Raw genomic sequence first — 19,342 nt, 5'->3', positions numbered from 1 at the left:
ATAAGAAGTATTAGGGAATGGAAGTCACAACTTACTAAAATTAATCACTTGATGAGAAATTTCTGAACTAAATGTACCTACCCATTTATGAATTAAATATCGACAGAAAAAGTTTTCAACAGGAGCATTGGTAAAATATTAGAAGTCGTTTGCCTTCAAGTATTTAAGTGATGATCTGAATTTTAATAATAATTTCTTCTGAGACTCTAGAAGGCATGCTGTCTTTCTTTGTACTAATGTATTATAAACTGGGAAATGATTTGTGAATTGGAGAAAAAAACTTTTTTATTGTATATTAATAAAGCCAAAGTAGAAGGTGAAGATGGCATCAGTTGAATGACTAGTTAGGTACTTTTAGGATTTTTAGTGTGTGATTCAAGTGCTATCTTTAGCTCTGATATCTAAACATATTTAATATTTGAAACTGATTATACAATCAAAAATAATTTCTGTAAAAATAATTTATCTATAGTTACTATGAAAGCATAATATCCCAAATAAGGAATCTTTGTTAAAGTTATTGAAAAAATATGTATAATGTCATTAGAATTTTTACTGAATTCTGGCCCATGTCTCCCTAAAATAGAGTGGCACACTTCCTCCAAATAAATAATTGGGCCCAAAACCATTAAACCATGTTTAAAAAAAAAAAAAAAAAAAAACTTTGATAAATAAAATAATAACTACACTTAAGTTTTCTGACTCGGTTGAAAAAATTAAAATCTCTTAAAATACATTATCTTTACTTCAGTTAGAGATGAACCACCCCTATTCCACCATGAGAACTTAATCTTGTTAACTATAAACATTAAGGAGAAGAATCTTTGTAATATTAATTAATTAATTAATTAATTTACTTACTTATTTTTAAAGTAAGCTCTATACCCAATATGGGGCTTGAACTCATGATCCCAAGATCAAGAGTTACAAGTTTTATCAAATGAGCCAGCCAGGTGCCCCTGTAATTTTCTTTTAATAAACAGAAGAGAATTGTGTTTTCATGGAATAATCACATTAATGTTTGATTAGTAAAAATTTTAAAATACATATACTAATTTTATGTCTTTATTAAAAATATAGTAGCCTTAAAGAAATTTAAGGAAAAAAAGTGTATGTTTTATTAACTCTGGTTCTTGTTACCCAACTTTCTGCCATACACATATATATGTATAAAATCAAATAAGCAAGGATCTATGTGATTTTTAAACAGTATTTCAAATAGACTATTATGTAGTTTTTTGGCTGTGTTTTTATTTTTATTTTTATTATTTATTTTTTTTAATGTTTATTTATTTTTGAGGGAGACAGAGACAGAATGCGAGTGGGTTAAGGGCAGAGAGAGAGGGAGACACAGAATCCGAAGCAGGCTCCAGGCTCTGAGCTGTCAGCACAGAGCCTGATGCGGGGCTCAAACTCACGAGCTGTGAGATCATGACCTGAGCCGAAGTCGGACGCTCAACCGACTGAGCCACCCAAGTGCCCCTGTTTTTATTTTTACTTTAAAAAATAGTGGGGCGCCTGGGTGGCTCAGTCGGTTGGGCAACCGACTTCGGCTCAGGTCATGATCTCGCGGTCCGTGAGTTCGAGCCCCGCATCGGGCTCTGTGCTGACAGCTCAGAGCCTGAAGCCTGTTTCAGATTCTGTGTCTCCCTCTCTCTCTGACCTTCCCCCATTCATGCTCTGTCTCTCTCTGTCTCTAAAATGAATAAACGTTAAAAAAAAAAAATTAAAGGGGCGCCTGGGTGGCGCAGTCGGTTAAGCGTCCGACTTCAGCCAGGTCACGATCTCGCGGTCCGTGAGTTCGAGCCCCGCGTCAGGCTCTGGGCTGATGGCTCAGAGCCTGGAGCCTGTTTCCGATTCTGTGTCTCCCTCTCTCTCTGCCCCTCCCCAGTTCATGCTCTGTCTCTCTCTGTCCCAAAAATAAAAAATAAAAAAAAAAAAAGTTGAAAAAAAAAAAATTAAAAAAAAAAAAATTAAAAATAAATAAATAAATAAATAAATAAAAATAAAAAATAGTAAAAGAACCTTGTTCACATCTCAGCTCCATTATCCCTAAAGGCTGCCCCTACTTTTTCCCTTACATACTCTATTTCTGTCATGATCATTATTTACAGGGATGACAATTGGTCACCCACCCTGATTAAAAAAATCATACAAACAAAACACCCTAATCTCATAGATGAAATAAAACTTAGATGAAAAAATTTTAATGTAAAGTGATTGTGTAATGGATTTTTAACTCCTAAGTGGTAGAGGAGATAGCTCAGTCTGAAAAAAGTAAATGTAACGAGTAAAATTTCTCTAAAATACTATGCAGTTTAATGACTATATTAATCTATTACCCTATTACATCTAGTGCAATGAGTTTATTGGTATGTTCATAGTTTTTTTTCTGTGAATTATTTTTAAGGACAAATTTCCAGGTTATGGTATTTATAGGGATTTAAATTTATTTATTTATTTTTTTTAATGTTTATTTATTTTTGAGAGGGAGGGAGAGAGAGAGAGAGAGAGAAAGAGAGAGAGAGCATGAAGGGGGAGGGATGGCAGAGAGAGAGGAGACACAGAAGCCGAAGCAGGCTCCAGGGTCTGAGCTGTCAGCACAGAGCCCGACGTGGGGCTCAAACTCTTGAACCATGAGATCATGACCTGAACCAAAGTCAGAAGCTTAATCGACTGAGCCACCCAGGTGCCCCTTAAAATTGTTAATACTTGTTCCCAAATGATTTTTAAAATTATATTTATTATTTATTTTTTTAATGTATAAATGGGTGTTTATTGTTACCAATTTTGAACTGTCCATTTACATCATACATACTTTTTTGTATTTCTCGCTGTTTTAGTTTCCTAGGGCTGCTAAAACAAATTGTCACAAGGTAAACATCTTAAAACAACAAAAATTTATTCTTACACTTTTGGCAGCTAAACCAAGATGTGGGTAGGGCCACGCTCCTCCAAGGGTTCTGAGAGAGAATCCTAGGACAGTAGTATAGAGTTATACATTTTAGGAATAACTTTCCTGTTATGAGTGTTTCTCATTCTTTAAAAAAAAAATGTAGTGGATTTTAGCTCTTAAAAAAAAAGGGATGTTTTTCCTCAATAGCCTGAGTGTGCTGTTTTTTCCCCCCCCCTCTGGGCCTACCTAATTTCCTAGGCTCCATGGTGCTTTTTTCTGCTCACTTGACATTGAAGCAATGGAGGAATAGTCAGGCTCACCTGGCTATGGGTATGAGTTGGCCTTGACCCCTCAACTGCCCACTGATGCTGCCATATTTATCTTCTTTATTGCAGTATAGTTGAACACACAATATTACATTAGTTTCAAGTGTATAACACAGTGATTCAGCAACTCTATAGGTTATGCTGTGCTCACCACAAGTGTAGCTACCGTCTGTCACCATACAGTGCTATTACAATACCATTGACTATATTCCCTATGCTATACCTTTCATCCCTGTGACTTATTCATTCCCGTATATAGTATCTTTATCCATTCATCCATGAATGGACACTTAGGTTGCTTTCATGTCTCAGCTATTGTAAATAATGCTGTTGTGAATGTGTGGGTGCATATATCTTTTTGAATTAGTGTTTCTGTTTCCTTGGGGTAAAATACCCAGTAGTGGAATTACTGGATCCTGTGGTATTTCTATTTTTAAATTTTTGAGCAAGCTCCACAGTCTTTTTTACAATGGTTGCTCCAATGTACGTTTCCACTAACAGTGCATGAGGGTTCTCTTTTCTTCACATCCTCACCAACATTTGTTATTTTTTGTCTTTTTGATACTATCCATTCTGACTGGTGTGAGGTAATATCTCACTGTGGTTTTGATTTGCATTTCCCTGATGATTAGTGATGCCAAACATCTTTTCATGTGTCTGTTGGCATTGTTCCCAAATGTTTGAAAGAATTATTTACAGTACTCATTTTACCAAAACCTAGCTAGATTGTTTTATTATTTAAAATCTTCAAATTATAACTGCTTATTTAATAACTTGAAATTTCACAGTTGAGATGAATTCTTGCTTTTCAGGTTTACCACTATGGTTCTTTTTTGTGTGTATGATATTTGAAGAAATATAAAAATCCTTTATCATCCTTCTCTACATGTAGAAAGTCAGATTTGTTTCCATTTGTTAATAGGTAATGCATTTCTTTGAAATGTGAAAGATCTAGTTTCGGGTTCTAAAGTCATTTAATATGCCAAGTCCTGGTAATATTTCTACCTATCTGAAAATGATTAAATCAGATAAGAATCTATTTTTTTCTTTCCTCCCAGCATTACCTACCAGAACAATTCAGGCTTTTCACAGATAGTAATGTCAGTGTTCCTTTGGTAATGAGTATTTTAAAGGAATTCTTTTGGAAATTAATTCTAGAAAAGGTGATTTTTATTATATTTTTACTCTTACTGGAGATGCTGTACTTCTACAGGACTTCAGCTTGCAATTTTTTTTAAGTAGGAGTTTTAAGTTGACTTTGGATATTAGCATTTTCCCCTAAGGTTTTTGGATTTGAATGTTAACCTTTTGACATTGAGTATTCCTTGATGGAACTAAAAAATTTGCTTGAATGGCTGACAAATCTTTGTAATCTGTAAATAAGCTAGAAAGATGCTATTCGTTTCTAATACCAAAGTATTTTTAAAGGAGAGAGTTTTGAAAAACAGGAAATCCTAGCTGTCAAAGTAAAAAGATGAATGTTCTGAAAGAATTGCTGAATCATTAATGTAAAACTGCTTGGCATATAGATAGAGTAGGTGTTCCCATATCTTTAAAGGTTAACATGTGATTGTTACCTTTTCACTATACTCTAAACATATATGTACATTTACTTTTCCTTTAAATGTTCTTTGTTTTCTTCCAAGTTTACAGATTTAAGGTATCTATAGGGCTGTGTGCAATTCTTTTGACATTTTCTTATTAATCCATCTTTCCATTATATTAGAAATGGGAACATCTTTGAAAAGATGACAAAACAATAGGAGATAAAAGATGAGTAATATAGATTGAAAATATTTCTCATAAATATACAAAATATATACAAAAAAGCAGATATCAAAAGGGTATGTAAATGATATGACATAAACTTTGTTAACAAAAAAACAAATACAAAACTATAAATATCATAAATATAAATATAATATAAATATTCATAGGAAAAAATGACTACAAGGAAATATACTTAGCAGGAATTACATAAAGTGGTATGATAGGGAGGTTTTTATTTTATTCTTTTTTCTTTCTGTGTTTTCCAAAACCTTCAGCAATGAGTATTGATAATCATAATTAGGGAAATGTGTTTTTAAAAGCAAAAATATTTCTCATATCGCTGCCCTGTAAATAGCATATGCAGATTTTAAGATGATCCAGTTAAGGTCTTATAAGAAACGTGAGTATTTACTGTCTGTAACCTGATACTTTTCTTCTGTCTTTCCTGCAGCACAAAAATTCTTTAAATAGTGACCCTAAGAATTGGGCGGAGACAGAGGTGGGGGGAGTGGGATCTCATTCTGTTTTTGCTAAAGTAGCTAAAATCAGATAAGAAGCTTTCACAAATATTTAGTTTGCCAGAACTACTAACTCTTGTATATTACAGAAAACTAGTTAAAACCACTAACTAAGATAATATTTAAGTCCTTGACTGCTTTTGATGTTTATGATATCCTTTTACAATGTGAAATTGGTATGTTGACCTCCTGGCATTTCTGATTGATAGACCCCAGGAATTCTGAAAATGACACAAATTATCTGAAAATGTTAATTTAAACAAACCATATTTTAGCATTGTGTATCTTATATTTGGATAACTTGAAATTGAAATTAAAATACCTAAAATCAGTTCAAGGATACCTTTAAATTTGTATAATGCCTTTAATTTATTTTAACATAGGATGCCTATTGGCTATAATTATTTTGTTTTTTTTCTCCTACAATAGAGTAAATAAAAACGTAGTTATGATATTCTGTGCTGAAATATTGGGTTCTTAATCCACTTAGCTTCTTAAAAAGGAAATAAAAATGGTAGAGCCAGAAGGAAAATGAATAGTTAATCGTGGAGGAGGAGAAAACCTAGCTCTGTACTTTGACTAGAGGCAGCTGGGGAAGTGACGTCCTGTAGCATTTGCTGTTCTAGAAAGTACAGAGACACGTAGTGAAAATGGGAGGATCTAGAAGGAGGCTGTCTCCTGTGTAGTGTATATTTATCTGTAAGTAAGCCTTTGGGGAAGGAATTAAATAGAGACGCTGCTTGCTTGCTGCCTTAAGACAGCGAAGCTGAATTGCTGATTTGCTTTAACTTTTAAAATACCCAGCTTGGTTTATTTTTCTTGGAATCGTTGTATTGCTAAGACTGGGGACGCTGTTTTCTTTCACAAAGGGAAATCTAAGTTCATTTCAAGGCATTCGAAATGGGGAAAGACTATTATTACATTTTGGGAATTGAAAAAGGAGCTTCAGATGAAGATATTAAAAAAGCTTACCGAAAACAAGCACTCAAATTTCATCCGGACAAGAACAAATCTCCTCAAGCAGAGGAAAAATTTAAAGAGGTCGCAGAAGCTTATGAAGTATTGAGTGATCCTAAAAAGAGAGAAATATATGATCAGTTTGGGGAGGAAGGTAAGTATTCTGTGTATATCTTTAAGTCTCTCCAGCTCTGTCTCTCTTTCTCCCCCGCTTTCAGCTTTCTGGTCATAATTAAATTAAATCATCAGGCATCAAAGTAGAAAGACAAATAGATAAAAGCAAGATTTCATCTTTGATCATATGAATAAATATTATTACATAGCTGTGAATGAAATGTATTTGCTTGCCCTTTTTTTGGAATTTTGTAATATATATATTCTACCAGTAGATTTATGTTAACATTGTATATTTGAAAAGAAACCTTAAATTCCCTTGCCCATTAATGAATTGTGTCAAAGTCTTATGCAACCTGTTTTGTTTTCTAATGAATTTTCTGCCAGAACCAATAAAGATCCTTCAGTCATTTAAAATTTTAACATTGGCAGTTCACATTCTGGGTAGTTTATATTTTATTCGCAAAAACTAGAGAAGTTTTTTGCCTTTCTGATAGCAATTTAGTTTAGATGGAACAAGACAGAATCGTCTCCCTGAGAAGCAGAAGGCCCAGGCATTCAGCTGTAGTTGTTTTTGGCATTCCGCCTGGAGAGGAAAGAATTTTCCTGATGTCATAAAATACCAGAACAAGTTTTTAGCTTAATTGTAAACAGTAAGTGTGTGCCAAGAAACTGAGATCTCAGAAATACAATTTTTGACCTAAAATGGCCACCTAGTTAGAACAATTATTGATTTACTTTTAGGTAACATTATTTCTTTTGAAATTTTACTATCTAGGTATTGAGGAAAGCGTGACAACTTCCCTTTCCTCTCCCTGCCATACTTTTGTTTCTTGCACTGTGAGATCAGAAACTAGTTGAATACAGTAAACGGGTTATTTAAGATTATCCTTTTATCATTCTGGATTTTAAATTAAATTTGTCCATCATCTCCATATAAATGTAGCTATGAAGACTATTTTAAATTGCTAATTAACAGCAACAACAAAAACACTTTAATTCCTATAGGTTCTGGGATTTTTAACATTTCAAATCAGGACCACGTTATTTCATTATTTTTTTTCCTCCCAAAATGTTCTCTTTTAAATCATTGTAGTTATGAAAACTTTTTTGTTATTTCTTTGTCTCCTTTATTGCATTTAACGTAAAATTTTCCTAATTAGAAATATACCCTAAAATACAGTGAAGCACTAACTCATTTAAAAAAAAAAATTTTATATAAGCAGCGTGATTGTGTAGAAACTTTTTTCTTTTTGTTTTGTTTTGTTTTTCTTTTTGATCTGAGTTGCCTTAAATTGCAGTTTCTGTTGTTGGTGATGAGGACCTGCAGTGTCAGGCTCTTACAAGATAAATATTGAAAAAGGCAAATAATGGCCAGTTCAATTCTGCTTATTCCTTATGGCCATACTAATCAAAATACGATTTGGTTCATCTCAAAAGCTAACCAGGATTGTGAGATACTTATAATATACTCTTTCTGAAGAAGTTATTTGTGATTTTGTAAAGGAATTCACAAACATGAAGCAACACTATACATTCCCAAGAAAAAGCAGATATCCACTGCTTAACCCACATCTCCCTGATGGCTCAAGTTTGTTTATGACGAAGCCATAGAATTCAGTGTATACTAAGGATATTTATCTCCAGAATTTTCAAGTCATCCAATGAGACATTTTTCTTGGCTTAATATTACCTCTTAATAGTGTTTCTCTTCAGTAGTATTTCTCTAGTTTGATTTTTACTGGTCATCATCACAGTGAGTGAATTTTTAAAGAACAAAAGCAGTATCATCTCTGTACCCTGAATCTTTTTTTGTTCTTGATTCAGATAATTGCCATAAACAATAAAGGTAATAGAGAGGGGAGAATAAATTTTCTAAAGCATTGAAATATATTCAGAAATATCATTCTCTAGTTAGGAGTTCTTTGAAAATACAGTTAAATGAAAGTTATTTGATGATTTTTTCAAAAGTATTCTTCCTTTACAGAAAAGCATTATATTTATTTGCTCTTTATTCAGAATAGCTCATTTATTCTTTGAAAAAAATCCCTTTTAGGTATACTGTTTAAATGTGGGAAAACATTTTTTCTCTTTGCCTTTCATTGGTCAGTTTGTATCTGCAGGCCTGGTTCCATAGCTCTATGTGTTTCTTCAGTAGTAACAAAACACTGAATGTTAGGACTCTGGAGCTGCTAGTAATTTATATGATATGCTTGTTTCCCCCAGTTATTACACTCGCTGTCAAGGTCTAGGACAGTGGGAACAGGAACCATGAACTGAGAAGTATATGAGTTGAACATGCTAAATTTATATATTTAGAGACTAAGAGAACCAGTGATCCAGTTTATTCATGTTTTGAAAATCTCTAATATCCACAGTTTTAAATGCTGGGTTTTAAAATTTTTGGACAAAACTAAAGATGTTTTAAATTTACCGTATGACCCAGCAGTTCTGCTCGTAGGAATCTGTAAAGAGAAATGAAAACATAGGTCCACAAAAAGATATGTACATGAATGTTCATAGCAGCATTAGTTGTAATGGCCCCAAACTGGGAACAATTTAAAAGTACTATCATTAACTGAATGGATAAACCAAATGTGATATATATGTATGTGTGTACATACACACGGACACACTGGTATACTACTTAGCATTAAAAAGATTGATTTAATGAAACATGCTATAACATGGATGAACCTCAAAAACTATGCTAGATAAAGAAGTCAGATGTCAGAGGCTACATATGCTATGATTCCATTTATTGAAATGCATGGAAGAGGCACATTTATAGAGAAAGCAAGTGTATCAATGGGTTGCCTAGTGCTAGAAGTGGGAGCAGGGATCAGCTACAAATAGAAAGTAGAGAACTGGTTAGGTTGATGGAAATGATCTATACCTGGATTGTGATGATGGCTGCACAACTCTACAACTTTACTAAAATCACTGATTTATATATTTGCAATGGGTTAATTTTATAGTATGTAATAAATAAAGCTATTTTTAAAAATAGAGAAATGTTCTCCATAGTTGAATCATTTAAAAACAAAAAACACCCACAAATACAGAAATTTAAAATTGGATTTTGAACCTGTATCTCCTAGAAGGTTTTAGGTTTGTGGTTCAATGGATTTCAACAGAAGTTTGTATTAAAATGCTTTAAAAAAAAAAAAAAAGACTTTCAGTAATGCCTCCTTACAGCATCCTAGATCTGTAACCCTAGATCCTAGATCTCTTTTCCTTTATGCCTTTTTTTGGTATGTAGTTTATTGAGTAACTTTCTTTAACTACTGAAAGGTAGTATTTATAATGATCAAACTTGTGTTTAGTATATTAATCTTTATACTCAATTGTTCCTTCTTTATGTAATCAACTGAATCTCTTTATTTGCTATGTATTTTTAAAAATAAGTTGAAATTTTGAGTCAAGACTACTTAAAGGATCTCATTATTCTAGTAACTTTGTAAGTCTTGCTATAAATCTAGATTTTTACATATCAAATCTCCCTAAAATAAGAGTTGTTAAAGTCCTGTAATTTTTTTCTTTGAAATCCTAATTCTTCTCCAGTGCTGCTTCTTTTGACAAACTTTCAACTAACTAGTGGAAATTATTGTTATGGAGAGTATACCAAACACATACTTGTTTTTGGATAGCAAATTGGTTGGTTGGTTTTTAAATAATAGCAGTCTTGCTACACAGCATGGGCAAATGTTGATTCCAGAGTATATTCCTTATCATGAAAAGTGATGATAGTGTCTAGAAAATATTTTGGAGAACAGAGGAATCCAGTTGAATATTAAAATTTTCCATGAGCACTCAAAATGTATGTAATAAAGAGTTGACTGTATAGTTGATAACATGCCTGTTATAATTCAGGTGCTAGGCAATCAAGTGATACTTACATAATAATTCATGTTATATTGTTATGAATATTGGTATGATTTTCTCAGTCATTGTAGTAGCCTTGTACTTAATCTGAGCGATGCATGTACTTGACTGTTTAGTGTCAAGGAAAACCTCAAAGCTCCATTGTCAGCTTTGATAAATGTCACTTCAGACTGTGTGAATCTTCTCAGAGCCTCTGTAATCCTGACTGAGTTACCATTTTTGGCAGAGAAGAGAAGAGGTTTTAAGGAAAAGCCAAACCCATAGTGTAATAACTTAAAATGTTGTTCTTTCTTTTCATGAATTTATTATGAGTCCAAAATATTTAGATTTTGTCTTGTAGAGAGTTAGATTGGGCAAGCTAATGTACTCAACTCGTTCTTAAACTATTATACTCTATTATATTTGTGGGATAAAAGATGAAATGATTGAAGTAATTTAAGCATTGGTTCAGTCACATTGGTCATGACCTTGAGCTATATACATAACTTGTCATTTATAAAACTCTGTCACTATCTTTTTTTAACATTTGGAGTTAAAACTGTACCACTAAAAATTATAAAAAGAAGTTTTGTGTGAGCTGCATGTTAAAACTCCTTGTCCTGCTTATACTTGTCATTCTCTTTCTGAAAGGAACATCCTAACTGCTATTTGGATGTATCATTCAATACATATTTTAACAGTTTTTCAGATTATTAAATTTTTCTTAGTCTCTCAGATTTTTATTCATGGATGAAGGTAAAAATTTAAACATCAATTGAGACTGTTGGATGAAAAAGAATATATATATATGTTTGTTTTGAAATTTTAATTTTTATTCCAGTTAACATACACTGTTATATTAGATTTGGGTGTACAATACAGTGATTCAATACTTCCATACTATATGTGTACTTTTTAATGGAAGAAGCCAAATAGAATAAAACATACAAAACTAAATCTCTTTGAAAGCATGCTGAGTGATTCCAGTATAATTTTTTATTATTAAATCTCTCATGTATGTGTATGTATGATTGTACTTTATATAGCTTTTGCCTCTTCTCTATCCCGACATTCAAGATCCCTTTCAAAGTTTAAACACACTGTAAGAATTAGTTTATTCTCTAGTCAATAAACACGAGTGCCATCATTTTCAGCCCTGTATATGTGAGCAATGCAAAAATGAATAGAATGTATTTCCTGCCCTCAAATTACTCACTGTTTGAAGATATTGGAATCTCTTAATCTCTTGAATTTATCACATTTAAAAATTTTTAGATTCTATTCCTCCTTGTTTCCTTGGTCAGGAATGCCCGTAAGGCTCATTCAGAAACTTTGCTACTACTATAATGATATAAATCCTTGTCAGTATTGATCCTTTAAAAGACCACTATACTAATGTTTGATGGGTCTTTAACAGAAACTGTCTTTAGTATATAGCAGAAAATGCAGCCTCAAAAGTATAATTGTTTGTGAACTACATATTACTTAGTTGAATCTTAAAGAACAGGGTCAAAAGGTCACTATCTCAGAGTCTGAAGCAAGTTGTGCACAACAGACAGAAATAACCAGTCCAAAGGACTTACAGAGTGTTTATAGCTCTTGATGTTAGTCTTCTTTCTACATAGTGTTGAAATTAATGCTATCACAGGATATGCCTAAACAATTTTGTTAGCTAGAATAGGGTAACAGTTTAAAGAAACATTTTTCATAATGTGTCCTAATAAAATTTTTTCCCCTTTCTGCCACAGAAAGAGTTCTATTTTAATTCTTAAAGTAAAAGATGATCTAAAATGAAGCTAGTTAGTATGAATATGGTATTTTATATTATTGATTATGCTCTATAATGATACTTAAAGATTTAAGTTATGCATTTTGCATCTATTACCAAAGACCTTTCAATTGTCATCTTTTGAAAACTTACATACGTCAGGTTATCAAACCAGTGGTTTATGAAACAAGAGGTTCCTGACTTTATTTTCTTATTTATGTATAGAACAAAGATTCAGGAATAAATTGTCACTAAAGATGGGGATGTGGAGGAAGAATTTGAAAGCTAAACATTTAACTTAGGATGGAATGATCAAAAGTTAGGTAACTGTTCTGTATTTAGTTACAATGGCATTTCTGGCCAATCTTAATAAATTATAACCTAAGGTGGCCAAAATCTTAATTAGGGATACAACTTTGAAAGTTTAACTTTTGAGAGTTGCAAGCTTTTTTCTAATCATGTTTATTTGTTCATTTAGGGTTGAAAGGAGGAGCAGGAGGTACTGATGGACAAGGAGGTACCTTCCGGTACACCTTTCACGGTGACCCTCATGCCACATTTGCAGCATTCTTTGGAGGTTCCAATCCCTTTGAAATTTTCTTTGGAAGACGGATGCCTGGTGGTAGAGATTCCGATGAAATGGAAGTAGATGGAGATCCTTTTACTGCCTTTGGATTCAGCATGAATGGATATCCGAGAGACAGGAATTCTGTGGGACCATCCCGCATTAAACAAGATCCTCCAGTTATTCATGAACTTAGAGTATCACTTGAAGAAATATATAGTGGTTGTACCAAACGGATGAAGATTTCTCGAAAAAGGTTAAATCCTGATGGAAGGAGTTATAGATCTGAGGACAAAATTCTCACCATCGAGATTAAGAAAGGGTGGAAAGAAGGCACCAAAATTACTTTTCCAAGGGAAGGAGATGAAACGCCAACTAGTATTCCAGCAGACATTGTTTTTATCATTAAAGATAAAGATCACCCAAAATTTAAAAGGGATGGATCAAATATAATTTACACTGCTAAAATTACTTTACGAGAGGTAAGTTAATAGCACCAGGGATTCTGAAACCAGACAGAATTATGCATCTGATCTTAGGGAATTTATCTAAACAATAGCTAACATTTATTAAATGTTTAGTATGTTATTTAAATTCTCATAAGAACCCCCAGAGGTAGTACTACTATAATACCTCTTTTTTTTTTTAATGTTTGTTTATTTGAGAGAGAGAGAGAGAGAGCGCACGCGTGTGCGTGTTAGTGGGGGAGGGGCAGAGAGAGAGGGGAACAGAAGATCTGAAGTGGGCTCTGTGCTGACAGCAGAGAGCCCAACGCAGGGCTCAAACCCACAAACCATGAGATCATGCCCTGAGCCAAAGTCAGATGCTCAACCGACTGAGCCACCCAGGCACCCCTATAATGCCTCTCTCATGGGTAGGATTATATTTTCTAAGTTTAGTTACCTGTACTAGCAATTTAAATGCCAACTTTAAGTGCTAACTGGGTTACGTACTATGAAACCTAATATTGGGTTAACTCTACTCAGTTTTTATAGATATGGTTTATGAGATATACATTGGAATTTTATCACCTTAGTCCATGTATAAGGTTTTCCCATTTGGAGTAATACTTATATAACAAAAAGATATTAATTTAATATAATTGTTAAAGGTACTGCTTTATAAGTTCTTATTTGTTCTGTTTTTAGATACTGTTTTTCAAATTGCATTATAATCCTGCATATATGGCCATGTCACTTCCCTGCTTAAAATTCTTAAATAATTCCATATAGCATCTACCATAAAGTCCAAACTTTTTGGCTTAAAATGAAAGGTCATTTTAGGGGTGCCTGGGTGTCTCAGTCTGTTAAGCGTCTGACATCATTTCAGCTTAGGTCATGATCTAATGGTTTGTGAGTTTAAGCTAACAGCGTGGAGCCTGCTTGGGATTTTGTCTCCCTCTGTTTCTACCCATAAATGTATATACATTTCCCTAAATTTGCTCTATTATTATCTTATATACATCTATGTCATTGTCTGAGCTCTAGTCTATGGAACACTGTTGTTCCTCGCTCTGCTTCAATACTTGCTAACGGTCCAAAGCTTAGCTCATTCTGTACTGTCAGAAGATAAGGGGGTATGATGGGTGCCCTTTGTCTCACAAAAGACTTCTGCACCTCTGTGCCAATGTTATATATACTGTATTGTTATTACTGGTTTGCTTCTGAGTTCCTTGTGCATTCCCTGAGGTGGGGGTCCCTGTTCATGGTCCCTTAGCTCAGCATCTAGCAGGAATGTGTGGCATATAGTACGCGCTCAGTAAACATTTGTTGACTAAACCAATAAATGTATTTCTTATCCTAATATTTTTCCTTCCAGAGAAGTAGGTACTTACTCTTATTCTATTCTTTTCCTAAATTTCTCCCTCTTTTCTTGTCCATTTCCATCCCTGCATTTTGAATGTTGTAATGGCAGTCTCAAACATTCCATTTCATTTCAGGGCATAGTGGAAGACATCCTTTACTTCTCTTTCCTTTTCCTTCCTTCCCCTTCTCCTTTCCTTCTTTTATAATATGTCTGATCATGCATGTCCTAAAGAGATTTGTTAACAGGGAAAAAGTCTTACAATTATTGATATTCTTTTAGAGGTTAATGTTTTACCTTAGTGGTTTCATTCTTCATACTTGGTTATATTTTTGTTGAGTTTTTTAAGTTTTGGAGTTTGTTCATTTTATTTGGTCTATTTTAGGCATTGTGTGGCTGCTCAATTAACGTGCCAACAATGGATGGAAGAACCATACCTATGTCAATAAATGATATTGTGAAACCTGGAATGAGGAGAAGAATTATTGGATACGGGCTGCCATTTCCAAAAAATCCTGACCAGCGTGGTGACCTTCTAATAGAATTTGAGGTGTCCTTCCCAGATACTATATCCTCATCATCCAAAGAAGTACTTAGGAAACATCTTCCTGCCTCATAGAATGAAAAACTTTGTTACCCATATTTTGATAAGGCACTGAAAATATAAAAGGACTGGCAGTTTACTGATGTAGATGTGAATTCTGTATAAAGATGTGTAAATTATTTTGAGGATTCATTAAATTGCATGAATAGAGACGGGTCAAATAAATAGGCAAAAGGGATTTTTACAGTTAGAGATGAAGAGAAAACCTATTCACTGTATTTTATTTCATTTCTCCCAAATCACAAATTTTTAGTATTTTGCTTCATGTAAAATTTGTTTTTGTGGAGTTAGTGGATATATTTCTAATAAAGTACTAGCCTATCCTAAAGTACTTTATTTCTTTTATCTTTACATTATCAGTATGATAGGTTCTCATTTATAATGGAAATTTAAATTCTTAACTAAAATACACATGTGATATGTATTTCTAGAAAATTAAAGCCCAAGTCATTTGGAAATGTGGTTGACTAGATTTAAATCTCCATCTGAAATGCTGCTATAGGGCTGGTACCCGTAAAAGAATATACTAATGCATATGTTTCACCATTTTGATTTTTAAAGTATGCTGTAGCATTTCTTAATAACATAGTTGTAATGTTCTTAAGGCAGACATTTTCATCATAAAAAGGAAATTAATGGCAATTTATCTCCTGTGGAAATCCCAATTGCCTGAATTACTGATATTTTAGAAATAGGCTGTTTTTAAAATGCCATATGTAATTTTATGCAAGTTGACTATATATCTTGGACTTAATAAATTATAGGCACATTTTATTGTCCACTAGTTTAAAATAATTTGTTTAATAATAAATGTGTTTTTAGAGGAAATATTGTTACTTGGAATTAATTTTCCAATTATACAGTCTTCTATAACTTACTGATAATATGCTATATGTACCTTATGCAATTTCCCTAAAAAGAATAAAGTACCACTATGGTGTTAAACCAAAATATGGGGAAAATAAACACTAACTGCTGCTTATGAATGATGTTGCTACTACTTGTTATGCATATAAATATTTTACTTTTTCATATACATAGATTGCATTTCTTAGGTGTTTTAATTTTTTAAATATATTTATGTTTAAAAAATTGTTTTCTTTTTCTTTTAACTAGAGTAAGAGTGATGTCTTGAAACAAAGTTTTTGGTTCAAAAGTAGTTTTCAGGATGATTGATATATGTACAAGCTATACTGGATCCTATCACTCTTTAGCAGACTAAGAGTCTTTTAGAAAGTCAATAAATAGGTTGTAATTAACACATGCTTTTTACAGCCTTACTGCAATATAATTGACATGCCATAAGCTTACCTTTTTAAAAGTATATAGTTAAGTGGTTACATAACCACTGAGTCCAGAACTTTTCATCACCTGAAAAAGAAATTCCATATCCATTAGCACTCACTTCCTATTCTTCAGTGTCTGGCAAACACAAATCTACTTTCTGTCTCTATGGATTAGAGATGTGTATTCTGGACATCTAGTATAAATGGGATCAAAGAATATGTGGCTTTTTTTCACGTAGCTTCTTTCACTTAGCATGACGTATTCAAGGTACATCCATGTTACATCATGTATCAGTACTTCTGATGATTCCTTTTTTATGGCCAAATAATGTTCTGTTCTATGGAGATACCACATTTTGTTTATCCATTTATTAGCTGATGGGCATTTAGGTTATTTCCATTTTTTGGCTGTTGTGAATAATGCTGCTATGAACATTTTTATACAAGTTTTTGTGTACATAACTTTTCAATTTTCTTGGGTATATATCTAAGAATAGAATTGCTGGAAATCATCACATGCTTTAGTTGCAAATGGAACTTCACCAGCTCAGTCAGTAGAGTATGTGACTTTTAATCTCCAGGTTGTGTGTTTGAGCCCCACATTGGGTATAGAAGTTACTAAAAATAAAATCTTAAAAAAAAATGTTGAAAATGCCAGAGAATTCAGCTAATCACACTTACTATTCCACCTAATTAATAAATAATTCCTTTATAACTTTGGTTCCCTGAACAACTAAAACTCCTTAGGGAAGGGGTGCCTGGGTGATTCAGTTGATTAAGTGCCCGACTCTTGATTTCAGCTCAGGTCATGATCCCAGGGTCATGGGATCGAGCCCCGAGTGAGCTCCCTACTGAGCATGAAGCCTGCTTAAGATTCTTTCTCTCTCTCTCTCTGCCCCCACTTGTGCACACACACAGTCTCTCTCTGTCTCTCTAGAACAAAAACAAAAGCAAAAAAAAACAACCCTAAACTTCTTAGGGAAGTATAAACATCATAGAAACTTTCTCACAGGTGTAAAGAGAACTGAAAGCATCAGTCAGAGTGGTGGATATGATTTCTATATTAAACCTACTGTCATTTATTGCAATTTTCTTGATTAAGCCTTTTCTCCTAAATAAAGGATTTGTGGATTAGGTAGATGGATAATCTTTGGATTAAAAAGTATTTTTTCTTTAAAGTACAGAATTATTGGGCACCTGGGTAGCTCAGTCGGTTAAGTGTCTGACTAAATCTCGGCTCAGGTCATGATCCCAGAGTTGTGGGACTGAGCCCTGCATTGGGCTCCATGCTGAGTGTGAAGCCTTCTTGGGATTCTTTCACTCTCTCTTTCCTTCTGTCCCTCCCCACTTGCTCACTCTCTTAAAAAAAAAAAAAAAAAAAAAAGTACAGAATTATTCTTCTCTAATAAAAAAATTAATTTTTACTGCTATATACAAACAGTATACCAGTATCTTTCTTGTCTTAAAAGAATACTGATAATGCCTTAGCAAGTAATCGGTGCCCAATTTTTATTTGTTGAATGTTGAATTAATGTAAAAGTAGAGTTTTAAAGGATTCTTACTGATGTAAATTGTGAAGGTACTTTTGATTTTAAAGTGTTCTTTTTAAGTTCAGCCACATACTTGGATACTTGAAGTACTGTAGATGCCAGTAAGCTAATTGATAGAGATGTTTATCTTTCCTGCAAGAAAAACCAGATGCTCACGCATTCTAATCAGGGTGTGTATAAGCAAGGCGTTCACTGTTCTGTTGTCACTGACCTACCAATCTCATTTGCGTTCTATAAAGCTACTTCCCACATTTAGTTCATTTGCTTTGCTGCCTCTGAAAGCATCTGTTTGTGACCCTTTATCTTTTAGTTCATCACTCCTGCCTATTAATAGCCTTTCTTGGGGGCAAGGAATTGAAAATACTTTTGCTTGTTTATCTTTAAGAAAACACCTACCATTTGACTAGTTACAGTTGAATAAAATGAAATTAATACATGTGATTGGACTAGGCAAATGGTTAGAAGTAACTACTCTATTCTTGTATTTCAAAGGTTAAACATTACCCGTAATCTAGTAACAATGTTTATCCAACAATGTGTAATGTAGTGTCCTGCCTGTATACCTGGCTTTCATATCCCCCTTTATGGAGAATTATAGAAAGAAATGTGATTTATTACTTATAAATTGTAGCTTAATATTTATTTGAATAGATAAGTTTTATGGATTGAATATTTCAACTTTTTTATCATTTCTTTTTTTTCTGTGATAATTTTAGTTCATAAAATTTGTAAAATTTTGGAGCTGGACAGAATTTTAGAGATCACATTTTCTAGATGAGGAAGTAAGCCCAGAGAGGCTAAGGGACTTGCCTATGGCTAAAAAGCAAACTTGTAAGGGAATTCTGAGACTCCCTGTTCCTTATTCTCAGTAACATTTCCTACCAATATGCTATGATGTGCCATTGTTAAATTTCCCAGACTAGGTCAAATTCTGTTAAAGTGCATTTACCTACTTCTTTGTTGCAATCTGTGTAACTCAGCATATTTGAAATACTGTGAGTCATTTATGAGCATGTAGAATATAAACCTATAATTTGATGGTGTTAACTAGAAAACTTGAAAGATTAATTATGAAAACAGCCGTTTTTTTAGGGAGAAAAGAGCTCAGAATTGAAATGTATCCATCATTAATTTAAAAAAGATGTACTCCAATGTTATTTTCAAAATACTTCAAGGCCACATCTGAGCTTTTAGATAAATAATATAATTAAATTAACATTTTTCCAAGTAAAAAAGTTGCTATCCATCATATGTGAAATTATATCATTGGGGAGAGAGAGAGAGAGAGAGGAGGAGAGTTGAAGGGAGGAAGAGGGAAGGA

The 19,342-nt window shown here is 33.2% G+C and overlaps 1 protein-coding gene across 4 annotated transcripts in view; it reads left to right on the top strand.

Moving 5' to 3' along the window:
- The window catches only part of DNAJB4 (DnaJ heat shock protein family (Hsp40) member B4), a 49,622-nt gene extending 33,451 nt beyond the window's left edge, over positions 1-16,171 (top strand). For 2 of the 4 annotated variants that reach the window (XM_019413901.2, XM_019413902.2), the window contains exons 2-4: positions 6,380-6,621; positions 12,692-13,260; positions 14,967-16,171. In XM_019413901.2, the coding sequence (XP_019269446.1) occupies positions 6,411-6,621; positions 12,692-13,260; positions 14,967-15,200 (1,014 nt within the window). In that variant the 5' untranslated portion in view covers positions 6,380-6,410 and the 3' untranslated portion in view covers positions 15,201-16,171. Of the gene's footprint in view, positions 1-6,215; positions 6,622-12,691; positions 13,261-14,966 lie in introns of those variants that run through there. The other 2 variants (XM_019413900.2, XM_019413905.2) reach the window with 2 other exon arrangements.
- Positions 16,172-19,342: the final 3,171 nt, after the last annotated feature.

The sequence above is a fragment of the Panthera pardus genome, unplaced genomic scaffold (genome assembly GCF_024362965.1).
Source record: "Panthera pardus isolate Hobbes unplaced genomic scaffold, ASM2436296v1 HiC_scaffold_11, whole genome shotgun sequence".
Classification (NCBI taxonomy): Eukaryota; Metazoa; Chordata; class Mammalia; order Carnivora; family Felidae; genus Panthera; species Panthera pardus.
The sequence above is the reverse complement of the archived record's forward strand: the minus strand, read 5'-3'. Positions and strand labels throughout refer to the sequence as shown.